The sequence below is a fragment of the Oryctolagus cuniculus genome, chromosome 1 (assembly GCF_051225735.1).
Source record: "Oryctolagus cuniculus isolate XC-2025 breed Fujian yellow rabbit chromosome 1, ASM5122573v1, whole genome shotgun sequence".
In the NCBI taxonomy this organism is placed as follows: domain Eukaryota; kingdom Metazoa; phylum Chordata; class Mammalia; order Lagomorpha; family Leporidae; genus Oryctolagus; species Oryctolagus cuniculus.
Window position 1 is genome coordinate 218699097 of NC_142867.1, and position 17128 is coordinate 218716224.

At 43.7% G+C, this 17128-nt stretch overlaps 1 protein-coding gene and 2 long non-coding RNA genes across 3 annotated transcripts in view; 2 read left to right on the plus strand and 1 right to left on the minus strand.

The window, feature by feature from the left end:
- Window positions 1-11564, minus strand: part of TNFSF8 (TNF superfamily member 8) — a 29246-nt gene extending 17682 nt beyond the window's left edge. Inside the window, exons 1-2 of the mRNA XM_002720514.6 lie at window positions 11105-11564; window positions 2204-2246 (exon numbers count right to left, since the gene is read on the minus strand). Coding sequence (XP_002720560.1) covers window positions 2204-2246; window positions 11105-11299 — 238 coding nt within the window. The 5' untranslated portion in view covers window positions 11300-11564. The remainder of the gene's footprint in view (window positions 1-2203; window positions 2247-11104) is intronic.
- Window positions 1-17128, plus strand: part of LOC127493231 (uncharacterized) — a 287450-nt gene that overhangs the window by 247428 nt on the left and 22894 nt on the right. The window lies entirely within an intron of this gene.
- On the plus strand, window positions 10392-15647 carry LOC149128873 (uncharacterized). The gene is made up of 2 exons (XR_016225092.1): window positions 10392-10765; window positions 14605-15647. It is a non-coding gene; the product is annotated as an uncharacterized LOC149128873 (long non-coding RNA).

Genomic DNA, 17128 nt, shown 5'->3' on the forward strand with positions numbered 1-17128 from the left:
TGCAAATACTTGATCCTCCAAAATGATAAAACAAACGTCTTTTCTTTAGAAAGTATTCTGCCTGAGTTATAGCATTATAGTAAGGAAAAGGTGACTAATACATAGACTAAAGAAATTTCCTCCTGAAATGGAAATGCAGGGACCAACATGGAAAGGGTAGCTTTTTACTTTACCTATTGTTATCATTAAAACAAAATGACTCCGACTAAATAAAACAACTTAACTTCCACTTATATCAACCTTGGGTTGTAAGGAAAGAACATTTTGACACCAAAAATTAAAGGAAGGGCATACATTCAGAGAAAGAATGCCTCATATTAAATAAAACTGGACATGTGACCAAAGGGCTACTTTGTTATTTTTTCTACTGCACTCTGGACTGGCAAAAACTTAATATTAAGGAGACAGAATGACTAATTACAGCCCATGTGCTTATCAGCCTAGCCCTGAAGTGCTCTAACAGAACAGATCCAGAATGGCTGAGGTCCCAGTGCCTAATAAAAACCATGCTAGGCCGGCGCCGCAGCTCACTAGGCTAATCCTCCACCTGCAGCGCCGGCACCCGGGGTTCTAGTCCCAGCTGGGGCGCGGGACTCTGTCCCGGCTGCTCCTCTTCCAGTCCAGCTCTTTCCTGTGGCCTGGAAAGGCAGTGGAGGATGGCCCAAGTCCTTGGACCCCTGCACCCGCATGGGAGACCAGGAAGAAGCACCTGGCTCCTGGCTTCAGATTGGTGCAATGCCAGCTGTAGCGGCCATTTGGGGGGTGAACCAACAGAAGGAAGACCTTTCTTTCTGTCTCTCTCACTGTCTAACTCTATATGTCAAATAAAAAAAAATAAAGTTCTTCTCTCTCCCTCTCAGGAAAAGAAAAGTTCCTGTAGGAGGATCCAGTGGGGTGGAGGGGTGGAATTGTAGGAGGAGAAAGGTGGAAAATTACATCTAATCAATGTCTATGTTTTTTGTAAAGCTCCATCTGAAGCATGGTGCAATTTAACTCAGACGCTTCACTCCAAAGTCTGTTCTGTTTCCACTGCAAGAGTCAGCAAACTCTGGTGCATGGGCCAAATCAGGTCCAACCATCTCATTCTGTACATACGATTTTATGGAAATGCAGGCATGCCTACTCATAGCACTACCACAGCACTGCTGACTATCTGAAACAGAGTTAATGGTTCACAAAACTAAAATATTTACTATCTGGTCCTTTATGGAAAAAACTGTTCTCTCTGCATTTTGCCATGCTCCTTTTTCACAGTGTAACTATCTACACAGTCATTATGGAATTCAGATCGCACGCTAAGGGAATCCCTGCCGAGACTGAGATATTGTTGAGAAAGCTGTGATTATTAGTCTGCCCTGAAAGATCTAGAATGCTTGTCAGGATTCTTTGTCCCCACTTTCTAAGCCTCTGGATGACAGAGATTAGGAAAGGTATGGCCAAGGCTATCCTGAAGGAAACTGAAAGTGTGATGCTGTGTATGTGAGGAGCTGTGTCTAGTCACCTGTCCTCCGGTCCCAAGGATGTCCTGGTGTTCCTACCCTGGTGTCTATGAAACCCAGTCCTTATCTCTTATTATTTTCTCTGAGCGGTCTAGTTATCCAGCTGTGCAGTGTTCTAAAGGCTACAGGACTGAGCTGGAGGTCAATATTCTTTTTTGGAAATGATACTGGGCTAGAGGTGAGGACCTTTGGGTTCTAGGATTCGCTCTGTATGGCTTTGGACAAGACACAGCACTTTCCCTCTCTTGGTCTTACTCTTCCTCCTCTGTGGAATAAAAACATTAATCAGATGATCTCAAAATTGTCATCTTCAGTGTTAGCTGAAGTCTGTATGTCACCCCTTAGGGCTAGTAGGAACAATGTATTAATTAGTGACTTCAGTGATTGGAAATGTATGGGATGAGAAGGAAGTCTGTTTTTTCAAGTCCTCAACTTCATTATACATGTTGGCTATTTTCAGTTATTTAATGATTACTATGTGTTGGTCATCATGTTGGTGGGAGATGTGTGTGGATGAGAGTATTGGTAGGGCGTACTCAGATGAATCAAGATACATCAGCCCAGCCCTGAGCAGTTCCCATCTCTCCCTACTCATTTTCCATTTGGACAAGGTTATAGTGATTCTGGTTGATAATGGGGTACCACACCTTACCAGGTTAACTGGATGACTCACAACATATTTATTCCTAATTCCAAGGTCTTACCTCCTTTAAGGGGGAAGTTGTCAGGTGGGTTGGGAATGGAGTCCTGGAAGAGAATAAGAAAAAACATGATGAAGATGACACTCAATTGAAACAACCCATCTTTTTCTTTTCCGTTTAGGTTATCCTCAAAGTACTGCGTGATTTGGAATTCATCCCCCATCTGACTTTCATTGTAAAAGTTATCTCACTGACTTAGTTCCTAGGGGGCTTCCTACTCACTTGCTTCACTACTTGCTTCTTGGTAACACAAAACAAGGTTTATTATCCACATTTGTCAGGCAAGAACCATGGCTTTGAGTGGGATAAAAAGACTTGCCCAGGGCTTACACAACAAGCTTACAATAGCTCAGGGACCAGAGCTGAGACTCTTAGTTACCAGTTTGTGGCATTTTTAAAATTGATTTGTATTATGTCTTTCCATCTTCAGACAACATAAGAACAATCCAGTGTAATATGTAGGTATATGTGGTTTTTTTTTCCATGTTTGATTCATCTGTGTACATACCTGATGAAGGCACATTTTACTCTTTCCTGTCATTGGAAATTCTGAATTAATTGAGTATTTATACATCAAGTACTGTGCAGATACCATAAATAAACTGAATTTCTGCCTTCATGAATTTATTGCAAGTTTATATTTGAATAAATTTGAATACACAAATTTATAACTATGCAACATAAATATAAATATTATATATTTATACACATTACACAAGGTAAAAAAGTTTGTGGGAAATGGAATTAAAAGATAAGTTTATTTTGTGTGCAAAAATGTTTGCATAGTTATTTTTATAATATGCATTTTCTATGAAGTTTTTGAAGACCTCTCGTATATTATTTAGGGAACATATACATACATATATACACATATATATGAATATATACACACACACATATACACAAATATTTACACAAATAATAATAGGTGGACAGAAACAGACTGTCTTTTGAAGGATGGAGTCTCAGCTGGGGAATTGAAAAGGATTAAAGAGACATACAGGTTCTCTGAGCAAGCAGTCAACAGAAGCAAAGGGACTGAGTTCTCCCCTAATAAATTCTTCAAATACTGGCTTCCCTACCCTAACTCCTCCCTTTTCTCCCATGTCAGCCATGGAGACCCACAGAGACTGTCCTGGCAGTGAGAAACAAAGTATCTTATTCATCTTATTTTAAAGCAATTACTTTTTTTGGGAGACAGAAACAAATCTTCCAACTATTGGTTAACTCCCTAATGCCTGCAATGGCAAGGCTGGGACTACACTACAGCCAGGAGCCAGGAATTCAATCTAGGTTTCTCATACAGGTTGCAGGAACCCAACTACTTGAGCCATCACTGCTGCCTTCCAGGGTGCATGTTGGCAGGAAGCTGGAATCGGGAGTGGAGCCAGGACTTAAAACCAAGCACCTGGATATGGCATGTAGACATACCAACTGGTGTCTTAACCATTAAGGCAAATACCCATCCCTCATGTAGCATATTGAATTGAAATGTTAACAAATGTCTAAGGAAGTGTGAACATTACATGGACAAAAACCCACTTTCAAACATCTGCCCAAGCAACAACATAGCAGCTGTCCACACTTACTTCTCCAGCGCTCTATGCAGCCCTCAGGGCCCATTACCCTTTGACTCTGCCCTGTCTTCAGGAGCTCCACTCTACATTCCACTGACAGCTTGTTTCTGATACGTGGAGCCCCTCTCTGGCTGGAGCAGGTGGCAGCAAGTTCATGAGACTTCTGAAAGCAAAGCCCTGCACTGGCACTTATCAGTCCCGGTGCTGATTTGGAGATGGGGGACATCCGTTGAAACATTTGGGACTCAGGTTTTCAGATAAAGGGAGGACAGTCTTGGTCTGGAAGGTCCTTTTCTCTCTGTTTTCATAGGCTATGCTTGCACTGCTTTAGTTGAAAGCTTATAACCCGACAATGCTGTACATGGCGGTCTCTCAATTACACATGCAGTTCCCAGGAAAACCTGACATCACAAAATTCCCCTTTGTGTTGCCTCTGTGAGACAGCAACTGGCATTTCAAAATTTAATAAACACCCAATTTACTGCCAAGCATGACAGTCGATTAGTGTGACATGCAATTGCACAAAGAAAAACATTTACATTTAAATGATGAACAAAGATCATTGATTTCATCAGCTGCCCAGTGCTGTATCCAGAGACTGAGAATTGGAGAATAGCAGAACCGTGGAGCCACCTCAGGGACAACAAGGGCAAAGACCAGCTCATTTTGCACGTGTTGGATGAGCACCTGTGGCAAGTGCTTAGGCACTGGAAAACATCTTATGGATTTTATGTTTTAGCCACTATAACAATCATTTAAAAAACCCAAATAAATATATAGAACTTCAAGTTGCGGTGGAATCTCTGGAAGGGGAAGAATCAGAGCGCTTTGAGAAAGGCTTTTCTCAAACTTTAAAGTATCTATGAATCATGTAGGGAGCTTGTTAAAATGCAAATTTTGATTCAAACAGAAATTCTGTACTTCTGACAAGCTCCCAGGTGATGTAGCAAGGCTGTAAGAGGTAGTACAGGGATGAGGGCCTAATTTATATGGGAGTCAGGGAAGGTATCTCCTCTCTCTGTCATTTGAATGCTTTCTGCTTTCCTAACTTCAGACAAGACAGGTCAAAAGCAAAGCATCTCAGTTGCCCAAACTCCCATCAGGGCCCAGGGAAGCCAGGACAGAGTATGACTATTCCTATTTTGAAGAGCTCTTGGGCTGGGGTGTCTTTAGCTTCTTTTGGCTACCCATGGTAGACATGATTAGTCAACTGTACATCTTTCAGTCCATCAAGCTAATTTTAAAGGGGAGGAAGCCCAGACACTCATGAGTCATTGGCAGATCCTGGACTAATGTTCTCTGGCTCACTTTCCACAGTCCCAAGACTGATGCTGGCTTCAGAATCCAAGACTAGGAAAGATCTTTCCTCTCTTGTTCCTCTCCCATAAGCAGGCTGTGCTTTGGGGGATGGATAAGCAGGTCTGAGAGATGATGACTGTTAACATTTGCCCAAACAGGTTATTGTTGATATTGTCCATCAACTCTTTTTTTTGGCAAGGTATCCCCCTGTCCTAAATTCTCCCTCACTTTTTGCCTACATATATGGATACTGGTTGGGGAAATGTGGCTTATCTTGCTCAGAGACTTGGCTTTGAGTAAGGTAGTACCTAGGTTTGACCTAGACACAAACAAATGGACCATCCCTGGTTGTCATCCTCAGTTCCATGGAAGAGCTCAGGAAACTCCTTCTCCTCCATGGTTATTAAACTGCATTTCATAATTGTATTCTCTCTTTTTTTAGCCCTTGTGGATATCTGATGGGCATCTCCAAAAATACTGAAATTCTCTTTGGGTATGGAGCAAGGAATGGACATCTTTGATCTTTTTATCCTCAGGTGAAATGATCCACATCCCAACAATCTTTTCTGCATAGAACTATTTTTCTCTCCTCTTTTTATCACTGAGATTAGAGGGGCAATAATCCTTTCTTCCACTGAGTAGTTGTGGCATAAGTAGGATATTGTATATAAAGTTGAGTGAGTTATTTTAGGGATTGTCTTGATCCTCATGATGTGATTAATTTGTCCGAATACCTTGAAAAGCTTTCACAGAGGAGTGATGTACAGAGAGTAGAGCAAGGAGGGGTAGGTGCAATTAGCACCCAAGGATTCTTTTGACACAAAATGCTCTCTCTGGATTGAAATAAACAAAGGCAAATGATGTTTACAATATTCCAGGGGGAATTCCATTTTCCATTTTTTTGTTTGTGGTCCATGGAGACTTCTCTTATTTTCAAGCTAGCATGATTAAATAGTTAATTGAGGGTTACTCCTAAAGGTAAATGTTTTATATGCATTATCTGATTTGGCCTTTAAGTTAACCTCAAGAATTAGGGGTAGACTAAGACTTAGAGAAGTGACCTAACAGATGGTCCACATGTGGTGAATAGTAGAGGGTGGGTTCAAACTTGGGTCTGTTGACTGTGAAGGCAATACTCTTTGTTGACTGGCTATGGCACCACTCCAGATTAGGGCAGGATGAAACTGGGCAGCAAATTCTTCTGAGACTCAATGGGACAGTGAATGGAGGGCATAGGAAATCCATGGGATAAGGCAAATTCTTTTTTTTTTTTAAATTGGGAGCACCGGATTTGGCATGGTTTATGAAAGGGGATGTTAGACCAGAGATGCTTAAATCACTGCTGCTTCTGTTTAAAGGACTTCATATCTCCTGGAGATCTTGTAAAAATGCAGATAACTGTCTCAGTCTGAGAGAGCCCCTGAGAGTTTGCGTCCTAATAACTTTCCAGGTGATGCCAATGTCTCTGGCATCTTAGATGACATTTAAGCAATGGCTTAACAACATTACTCCATAGGCAACCAGAGTACCTGAGGTCCAAGGAGGGTGATTGTGGGTCTGGGCTCACTTATGGGTGTGGGGAATTTGCCTGGTCTGAGGATAGGGGTTGTGTCCCATCCTGTCAGCCTCTTCTAGCACTGCATCTAGTCCTGCTTCCTGCTGTTGCCTTGTCTGGTGTGGAGCACCTTCTGTTCTGACTCCAACCCTCCTCTCCTCACAGCTGGGCTTGCCTTCCTCTGGGCTGAGTGTCTACTCACTCTTTTGCCTCACCCAGAACACCATACCTCACTTTTGCCTGGAGTGATCTCAGCAGAAGAACATCAGTTAATGAATGCAGAAGGAGTTATAGAACAAGGCAGTTCTTCCTCAATCCCAGTGCATTCAAACAGGGATCAAGAAATGCCAGAGCCGCTAAGGTGAAGGATATTTATGACTTTGGGTATTACTCCATAGAGTACTTATTAATAAGAAAGAAAAGAGAAGTAGCCAGTCACCGCCTTAATTGACTACACATATCATCCACAGAAAATGACACGATCTGTCATATACTTCTAGCTGTACCACAGTAAGTATGCTACATTACCTCTGCACTGTTGCCCAAGATTTTCATCTGAATATAATAATGAGTAAACACTAAAAAAATCCAGAACACAAGCTCCTATCACAGAATTGGCCTGGACCCTTTGAAGAGTCAAGGCCATGCAAAACAAACCACAAAGGGCAGGAGGGATGACAAGAACAGTGCTTCTCAGACCTCAGTGTGCATGCAGGTCACCTGGGAGCTTGCTAAAATGCTGACCTTGCATGGGCCTGAGGTTGTGCATTTGTAACGACTGTCCAGGATCACCCTGTAAAGAGTCATGTTCTAGATTTATAAGTAGACATAACCATAATACATTATGTATTGTGTGACTCTCCATTGGAGTCTTGATCCCCAAACAACACACAACACAACAGCTACAGAAGATCTTTTTGGACAAGAGGGGAAATTAAAATATGGATGGTGTCTGAGGGGCTTCAGGAGGTACATAGGCAGGACTGATTGAAGTCCTGCATATGAGTATTAGATGATATGACTGAGTTAACACAGACTCTCTTGGCTGTGATGATGGCACAGTGGTAAGTAGAGGAAAGACACTAGAGGACGTGTAGGTCAAAGGTCATACTGTTCACGTGCTTTCTCATAGTTGATAGAGACAGCATCAGGTGGCACAAAATATTGACACTTGGCTGATCTAGTTGAGCGTTTATACAAGTGTTAGCCATTCTGCTCTTCTATAGGTTTGAAAATTTTCAAAGCAACACTTTGAGCTGAAGACATGTTCCTAATTTTTGGAGGACTGGCTTTCATTTAGCTCTTCTGCAAACCCCTTTCCCTTCCTCAGCAGAAATTTCCCTCCGTCTCCTCTGTTCCAGGGCATTCTTCCAGGAACCGGAGCCCCTCTGCCTATTTGGGTGTTCCCCTCCTGGTCCAGCTCTGCACTTGCTCCTAGGAAGATTCTCAGTAGGTTTATTATTGATAGATGGAACACATGTCAGTTGCAGAGAGTAACTGGTAGAAGAAAGTTTCTCAAGGCATTTCAACTCATCCTCACATTGTATCTGAGCTTTTAAACTAACCAAACAAATAAATAAAAAAAAAACCTCCACAGTACTGTCACTGCCACTGCCACCACCACCAATCACTACTATCAACAGGCAGTCAGTCCCACTGTTGGTGGGGGAATCTAGGGTGTTACTGTAACAATAAACTTTTCTTTTTTAAAAAGAACATTCTTTGCTTATAAAGAGAAAAGAGTTAGTAGCATTCTCTTTGTTTCTTTTCTTTTTTCTTTTTATTTATTTATTTTTTTTGACAGGCAGAGTGGACAGTGAGAGAGAGAGACAGAGAGAAAGGTCTTCCTTTTTGCCGTTGGTTCACCCTCCAATGGCTGCTGTGGCCGGTGCGCTGCTGATCTGAAGCCAGGAGCCAGGTGCTTCTCCTGGTCTCCCATGAGGTGCAGGGCCCAAGCACTTGGGCCATCCTCCACTGCACTCCCTGGCCACAGCAGAGAGCTGGCCTGGAAGAAAGGCAACCGGGACAGAATCTGGCGCCCCAACCGGGACTAGAACCCGGTGTGCCGGCGCCACAAGGCAGAGGATTAGCCTAGTGAGCTGCGGCGCCGGCCTTCTCTTTGTTTCTAAAAACTGTCTGGAGTCCTTGAAAACCTCCTGATCCTGAACCTTGCTCTAACCTCTTGGAATGTAACCATTTGCATTTTCTCCTTGGTCTAAGTAAACCTAGTCTGGTGTACATAACAGAGATGTCTTTAGGGTTGAGGGCCTGGAGCCCCCTTGAGAGGTAAACACCTGCCCTTGGTGCTAACCTAGGAGCCTATGTTATGCAGTTCTCTTGTTATGCAGTTCTCTGTCTCTTGAGTAGGTAAGTTCCATTGCCTTTTCTTTTCCTTTGCTGAGTAGATTGTGTGAAATTTCATCCTGATTCCATTGAAATCTCTTACAGTCGATGTCTATGCATGCACTCTTGTGCTCACTCACTAATAAATCACTTTTCTTTCTATATCTATGTGACGATGTATCTCTTTGTTGGTAGGATATTTTACTTCCTCCAGAGTTAACTGGTCTAATCTCTTTGGAAGCTTAGTGACAACTTTTATACAAGTGAAAATACACATTCTATTCCTGCCATCAGGAATTTATCCTATAGCTACACTTGTAGATGTACCCAGAGGGCAAACACTCTAGAGAACAGCAAAGATAAAATAAATTATGAAGCATCTGTGCAACAGAACACTATGCAACTCTTTAAAAGAATGAAGTGCCCTGCTATGCCTTGACATAGAAGGGTCACTAAGTGAAACTTCAAATGAGTAAAGCAAGGTACAGAAATCCAGGCTTATTCTAGGGATGCATGTACTATGCACAGAGTTTTGGAAAGATATACAACACCCTGTTCCCAAATGGTGTCTCAGTGAAGATGGACTGGTGGTAGATGGGTGTGGGATGTACAAGAGACTTTCACATTTCTTTCTGTCCTCTTATTTACTGGTTACTTAAACCATTTCAATGTAATATTTTATAATTAATACATTGATTTAATTGTAAACACTAGTAAAACAAAACACAACCACTACAGAAACTTAAAGAAATCACTAGAAAGGATGTGTCCTAAGTAATGCAAGAATAAAGATTGTGTTGGTCATGTTTGTGACGCTATAGTCAGTGCTTAGAACAATGTCCTGTATACAGTAGATCCTCAGTAAATATTTGAGATTGAAGCCAAAGTTCCCTTGTGTCTTTCCCAAGGAGTTTGATCTTGCAGCTATTTGATGTTGAAGTTGAGCTCAAGGTGATCTTTGCTGATTTTCTTGCATGCCTAGATCTTCTCTCCATCCTTTTGCTCACCCTGTTCCACTGGCCAGGAGTGCCCTCTCCTCTGATCTCCCCTTTCTACCCATTCCTGAGCCCACCTGAAACTCTGGTCTCCAGTGAAGTTCTTCTTAACCCACACTGGGAAAAATGCTGTCACTTCTTCACTTGCAGTCTCTTGATAGTTCTATGTGTCTACCTTCTATTTTCTTAAATGTACCAATATCAACACTTCACCTCATTAAAAACATTCATGAGCAATCTGTGACACCCATTCAGCATATTGTAACACACCCTGGTGGATTCTCTGAAGACACCCATTTTCTAAAACAAGAAGCAACTTCTTTCGTGTTCTCATCTAAGAGAAACAAATATCCCCATTTCCCTCAAGCAGAGCCAGTCTCTGGGAACAGTTTGATCCTGTGCAGCGTGCACCTTGCCAGCACATAGCATTCTGAGCAGTCTCAGAGGCAACAGGTGCTGAAAACCCTCTTCTCTCTCTCTCTCTCAGCTTTGTGCTTCTTGCGACACCCTAAGCTCTTCAAAGCCCTGGTTTGCCAGGAAGCTTTTGATTTGTCTTGTGGGCTTTAATGCTGAAATGCCCACAGTTCTCAGGAACTCTTTTCTTCTAGATACGGACTTTGGAACTTAGCTCCTAGTTTTAAAGAAAGAAAAAAATCCTCCTGGCAATGGATGAGGCAGAAATCTCAGGAGTCCCCAGACGGGGAGTAGAGAGCCTCCAGGTCCCATCTGAGGTCCTTGGAGACAGCAGCTGTCAGATTCCTCTCCTTGACTTGGGTCTCTGCCCCAGCATCTCAAGGTCAGTAGCTTCTTTGTGCTCTTTTGGCAGATTTGGAAAGTTTTGAGTTGACAGTCCAACAATGTTTCTCTCTGAAAGCCAAGTTATTTCAGAGAGTTCAGTTCCTGTTTCTTTTTTCACTTTCTATTATATATATATATATATATATATATATATACACACACACACACACACATATATATATGTTCATATCCATAATATACAGTTGTATAGAATATATATTACATGCACATTATTTTTTGCTCTCAACTAGTTAATAAATTTGTCCCGGGCTGGGACTCAGTGGAGGAAGCTGGGTGCAGCTGGGAAAGGAAAAGCAAGCCAGAGGAGTTCACTTACCGCTCTGCGAACGACCAGTACCATGAAGGTTGCCACGGTGAAGACAAGGCACAGAGCCAGCAAGGCTGTGGTGAAGCAGAAGTAGCTGCGGCTCCTGGGTCCCCAGGGGCCGGCTGCAGGGCCGGCGGGCACGTGCATGGCCGCCTCTGCGGAAGGGGGCCCTCGCTGGAGTGCCTGCTGCAGCCCTGGCTCCATGCTTTATATAATCTTCCCCACATCACACCTTATCTCTCTTCATCTGACTCGGTTCTGGGCTCATCTCTGTTCCAAGAAGGATTCTCCCCCTGCATCCTGGATCACGTGACTTGGAAAAAAAGCTTCACCGGCTGCTGCCTGGCCCAGAAACTGCTCTCTGGGGGCGTGAGGCGAAAGGCGGCCGCAAGGGTGGGGGAGAGGCTCATTTTTCATAGCCTGGGATTAATTTGAGTGCAGAGACACTGCTGCTACAGAGAAGGTGGCTGATGTCAGAGGGTGTGGAGGAAAGTGACGGTTCCCCCTACGCCTGTGTGTGTCTGTGTGTGCGAAAAAATGACTTCTGCTTCCTGAGACTCAGCCCCCAAACTGCTTCCTGCTGCACGAGTGACTCCTTGGCTTTGGCGAGGCCGTGCCTCAGAGGACCTCCTGGGCGGGGGGGGGGGGGGGGGGACGGTCTCAGAGGCTGGATTCCACGGGCTGCCTTGGACTCCTTGGATTCCTTGGACTGACCCCAAAGAGCTCACTTGGGTAGACTGCAACTGCTGATAACTGGGCATGCTCCCAGTTATCTGGAAAGGTGGCCCCCAGAACTGAGGAGTGTTATCCAAAGGGAGACAGGCAAAATGAAATCGAAGGGCAGTTTTAGAGGCTATTAGACAGTGGGAATCCGGAGACCCTGATGTTTTCAGCAAACACCCTTAGAGTGTCTTTTGATCTCATGAACCCGAGCAAACCATGAAAAGTGCAAGGAATTAGTGGTGGCAGTAGGGGAGTGGGGAGGCAGTGTGGTGTGAAAATGCAGGGTGTGTGTATGTGTGTGCTTTGTGGTGGGCGGGTATTTGTGTTGTGTGTTCTGTATGGTGTATGTCTGCAGGCTATGTTTGTGATGTACGTTATGTGCCATGTGTGTTGTGTGTATGTGAGTGTGACAGTGTGTGGAGTGTGCATACATGTATGTGTGACTACTGTAATTGAACTCCAGCTGTCTCGGGCACAGTGCTAGGGGCTCTGCGTATGGCCTCACTCCACCCTTTGAGGCAGGTGACATTTCTTTTCTGCAGATGGGAGGATTGAGGACTTGAGAGGCTGAAAATGATCCCAATCAAAGTCACAAATGCTGATCAATGAAAGCAGTTGGGTGCATATCCAAACCTGCCGGTCCCCAAGGTCCTTACTTGGTCACTTAGGCTTTAGTGCATTTGAAGGTGGGGAGTCTGAAGTCTGGTCTCAGCCTTTCCCCCTGTCAGCCTTGCTTCCTTGTACCCATCAACATTATAGTCATGGTGAAGATCAAATGAAGTGGTTTGAGGTTACTCCATGAATGGGAATAGACTTGGCCGATGGTATGCAGCGATTCCTGTTAAACATCCCAAAGAGTGCCCCGGGTCAAGTCTGGAGTTTGGATAGCTAGGTTCTCTGGGGGCCAAGCTGAGTCACTTTTGTGATTACTAATGAAAATATTAATCACTGCAGAGTTGCTGCCTCCAGATGTGGGTCTTGGAAAACTGCATTGGGTGTCCCTCTGCAAGTAGCCCAGATTTGACAGCACTCCTCTCCTTTCTGCTCACTGCCCAGCTGTGTGTATCTCCGGGAACCAGTGGCGAGCCCAGCACTTCCCTAAGGAACTGTCTGTGTTCAAAGCCATACTTGCATTATTGTCATTAGTGCTGTTGCATCACCTGAGTTAGGTCAGATGTTCAGAGTTGGTCTTGGATATCCCTTCCTGGTGAATCTATAACATCATGAAATGGGGAAGTGGAAGAGGCGTCAAGAGATGAACTATTTTCTTGTGCTAAACAGAGTGATAGGCGGTATACATCCATTTTTTAGCCAAGTGTTCTTGATCCCAAGTTGGGCTTGATCTTGGAAGAAGTGTGTGTGCACATTTCATTTGTTTTGGTCAGTGAGGTGGGCCTGTGTTTTTTGGGGGTGTGCAACTGTCTCTTTGGAGAGAAGATTGTGTAGCCTGGTGGGCATGGACAGTGAGTGGGCAGCAGGGGCTCTGTGGACTGCTGAGAACAGGCTGTTCCCTTGGCCCTCTCGGTTCAGCCTCTTTGATCAAAGTGGAAAACTTCTGATTGTTGAATGGAAGCTGTGGGTGTTGAAAAATAAAAAGGCTTTGCTTGAACTTCAAGTCTTCCTGAAGGCCCGTGGGGCTGAGAAAGGCAGCGGAAAAAAAATGTTTGTCTTACAGTTACCCGTTTTGCATATAGTAGTACAATGTCCTCGCAGGGAAGGCTGACAAGGGGAAAAAAATCACCCTTTGTTTTTACTCAGAACCTTCTGAGCAGTTGAGATTTTTCAGAGCAGCTTCTAGGAGCCATAAGCCCAATCTCACTGTGTTTGTGGCGGCACTGCTCCACTCACAAGCCTTCAGTGGCTCCTGCTTCTCAACTCCTGTCTGCTTTTCAGCTATTCCAGTATCCAGCCTGGTGAATCCAAGGTCCATCCCCTGCGCCATCTGGCTCCTTTCTCTCTTCTGTAGCTACCCAGGGTGTGGATGGAAGGGGGTTTGGTGAATTAATTTTTTTTTTTCTGAGAGGGTTGCAGATCCTTTTGGGAGATAAAACTATACCAAGAGTATTAAAATATGAGAAAGCAGAGCTGCTGCTCTGGCTGGAGCAAAGTGGTGACAGACAGCAGGGCTGGGTCCAGCCTTCTTAATCACTCTATCCTGGACTATGGGTTCTCCAAGATGAACAAAAACCTAGAAATTTGTGATTTAGCTTAAATCTCTCATTCCTCCAAGGGGGAAACCACAACCCTGACATGGAGATGACTTGAGAGAGTTCCCATGGGAACAGGTAGAGACAGGCTTAGTGCACTCTGTTCATTCCATGCTCTCTGCTAATATTTCAGACCTGTCCAGGTTCTTCTCTTGTTTTCCACTCCCTTCGACTGCTTCTGTCCTTCTTGTCCATCAAAACCCTTGCTGGCCTGTCTGACCTCCTCCAGGAAGACCTGCATGGGTCTCTTGAGCCCACCAATATCCTTTCTCCTGAACTCTTTATTTCCATGGCACTTGACCTATTGAGCTATCAAATGTGTGAACATCTGGGAATTTTGCCTCCCTTCCGCCCCCCAAGACTGAGAGTCCCTGAGGAGAGTTTGCGCTTTCTCAGTCTTCTGATGCCTTGTTCTTGGTGCGGGGCCTGTATATGGGCAACCCTTAATCAATGCTTGTGTTGGCATGGGTGTTGCTAGAGAAAGTTCTAGAAGTGTAGTTTATGCAAAGGAATTAGGATGTGTGATGGCATTTTTGCCCTCACTTCTCAGCTGTCCCCCATTTCCCTGTCCTCCTCCAGATGACTGGCCTGACTGCTCACCAGCCTGGCTCTGCAAGGATGTCCTCAAGCTCCTTTTAGTTTGGAATTAGTGGTCGAGATGTGGTTGTGGCACCTGAGACTCAGTGGGCAAATGGAACTAATCTGTCATTTCTTCAAGAGGAAACCCTACTTTGAGAAGATGAAGAGGAACAAGCTACTGGCCTCCCTCCCCTACTTCCCCATACAGTCTGTGGTTTCAAAGTACGGTTCCTGGACCAGCACCACCAGAAGCACCACTACCACCAGCAGCATCTGAGAACTTGGCAGACTTCAGTTCTCACTAGAGCCACTGCATCAGAAACGCAGGCCTAGGTCTGGTAATCTGTGTTTTAATAAGCACCCTAGCAAAACTTATGATTCTTGAAACCACCTGAAAAACAGTGGTTTAGGAAAATAACTTGCCTAACTTCCAGAAAGAAACCCCAAGTAATCATCTGGTCTGTATTCTGGCCTTTGAGCAGGTGAATTACTCCTCCATGGCGTAGATGAGAAAACTGGGTCATAATAAAGCTATTGTCCATGTTCAGGTAGCACTGAGTAAGTGACGTATGAAGCTGAGTTCTTCCTCTTGGTTGAGCATTCTTTCTAACTTCGACTGTGTTAGATAGTAGGGTCTAAAATAGAATTGCTCATGCAGATAAAGATGTATTTAGAAAACAACTGTGATAATTTTATTCCTTTGAAATTCTCTTATAATTACTTTACATGGTAGAATTTTTTTTTAAATTGTTGTATGTGAGAGAAGGACAGATAGCCCCAGGGCATGTTCAAGCAATAAAATAAGCAATTAAACTCCTTTTTGAACAATGAGGGTCATGTCTCATTAACTGCAGGGTCCTTGGTCTTGCTGGGGCTCCTTGAAGAAACTGGGCATTGCCGTTGAGCCATAGTCCACCTCCCTGAGAAGACTTTGTGAAGACAGGTGTAATGGGGGCACATTTAGAGCAGGGTCAGAAAACCATGGCCCATGAGTCAAATCCAGCAGTCACCTATGTTCATAAATAAACTTTTATTGAAACACAGTCATGTGCATTTTATTAGTGAATTGTCTATGGCTGCAAAGCCACTAGAACAACAGAGTAAAGAAGTTGTGAGAGACATCACAGTCCCAAAGTCTGAAATGATTTTTAAAAAAAATATTTAGACCTTTACAGAAAATGTTTGAGGCTTCTGGTTTTAAAATCAACTCAGAACCCAAAATTAAGGCTGGAAACCAACAGGAATTTGGCGAAGAGAATAAAATACTTGCTTTAGACTGATCTGTTAATTCTTTAGTAAGGTCTACATTGCTAACTCACGCTGTCACATAAGAAAATGCTTTGTGGGATTCTATCATTGTAGAGGAGTTGTCTGTCCTGTTCTTGTGTGATAAAAATAGACTACTGGAGAAGACACAGGAGCCCAAAGGGGGCAGGGCAGAAGACATCTGGGAGAGAGAGAGAGAGATAGGTGTAATTCCAGCATTGGGTAGATTTGTGTGTGCATATTGATAAACTGTTTATTTGTATAACTAAGCATACATACCAGGGTACTTCAGAAAGTTCATGGATTGGGGCCGGAGTTGTGGCATATAAGGGAAAGATCTGCCTATGATGTTGCATCCCATATGGGTGCTGGTTAGTGCCTTGGCTGTTGCACTTCTAATCCAGCTCCTTGCTAATGGCCTGAGGTAGCAGAAGATGGCCGAAGTGCTTGGGCCCCACCTGTGGGAGACCCAGATGAAGCTCCTGGCTCCTGGCTTCAGCCAGGCTCAGCCCTGGTTGTTGCAACCATTTGGAGAGTGAACAGGCTGATAGAAAGTCTCCTTCTCTCTCCCCCTCTGTCTATCTGTCTCTCTCTCTCTGTGTAACTCTGACTTTCATACATATTTCACATATTTCAATAAATCTTAAATCAGTAATTTGGTGGACAAAAATGGAATTGATAGATGTTTGTTTTGGTGCAGGACATTTTGAAATCCATGTATTTTTTTTTTTTCAAAATACACATCTTCCATGACCTTTGTGAAGATATCTCATGGTGTGTGTATGTACATTTACATGCATGCAGACACATGTACACACATATATGGTAATCCTGTCAACTTGAAAAAAGATTCTGAGGTGTGGGCATTTGACACCATGGTTAAGGTGCTGTATGGGAACCTGCATCCCATGTCATTGTGCCTGGGTTTGAGTCCTGGCTCCACTCCTGATTCCAGCTTCCTGTTAAGATGTGCCCTGGGAGACAGCAGATGATGGTTCAAGTGGTTGGGTTCCTGCCACCCACATGGAAAAATCTGGTTTGATTTCCTAGCTCCTGGGCATTTGAGGAGTGAGACAGCAGATGGGAGGTCTCTCTAACTGTCTCTGTCTCTCTGCCTCTCAAATAAAATAAATAAAGAAAAAAGTTTTAGGTAACAAAATAAATGTTTAGATATTTAATAATTGGAACTATTAACACAAGGTAAAATATAGAGTTGAGATATAAATGTAGAAAGTAAATATAATAAGAAATGCACCCT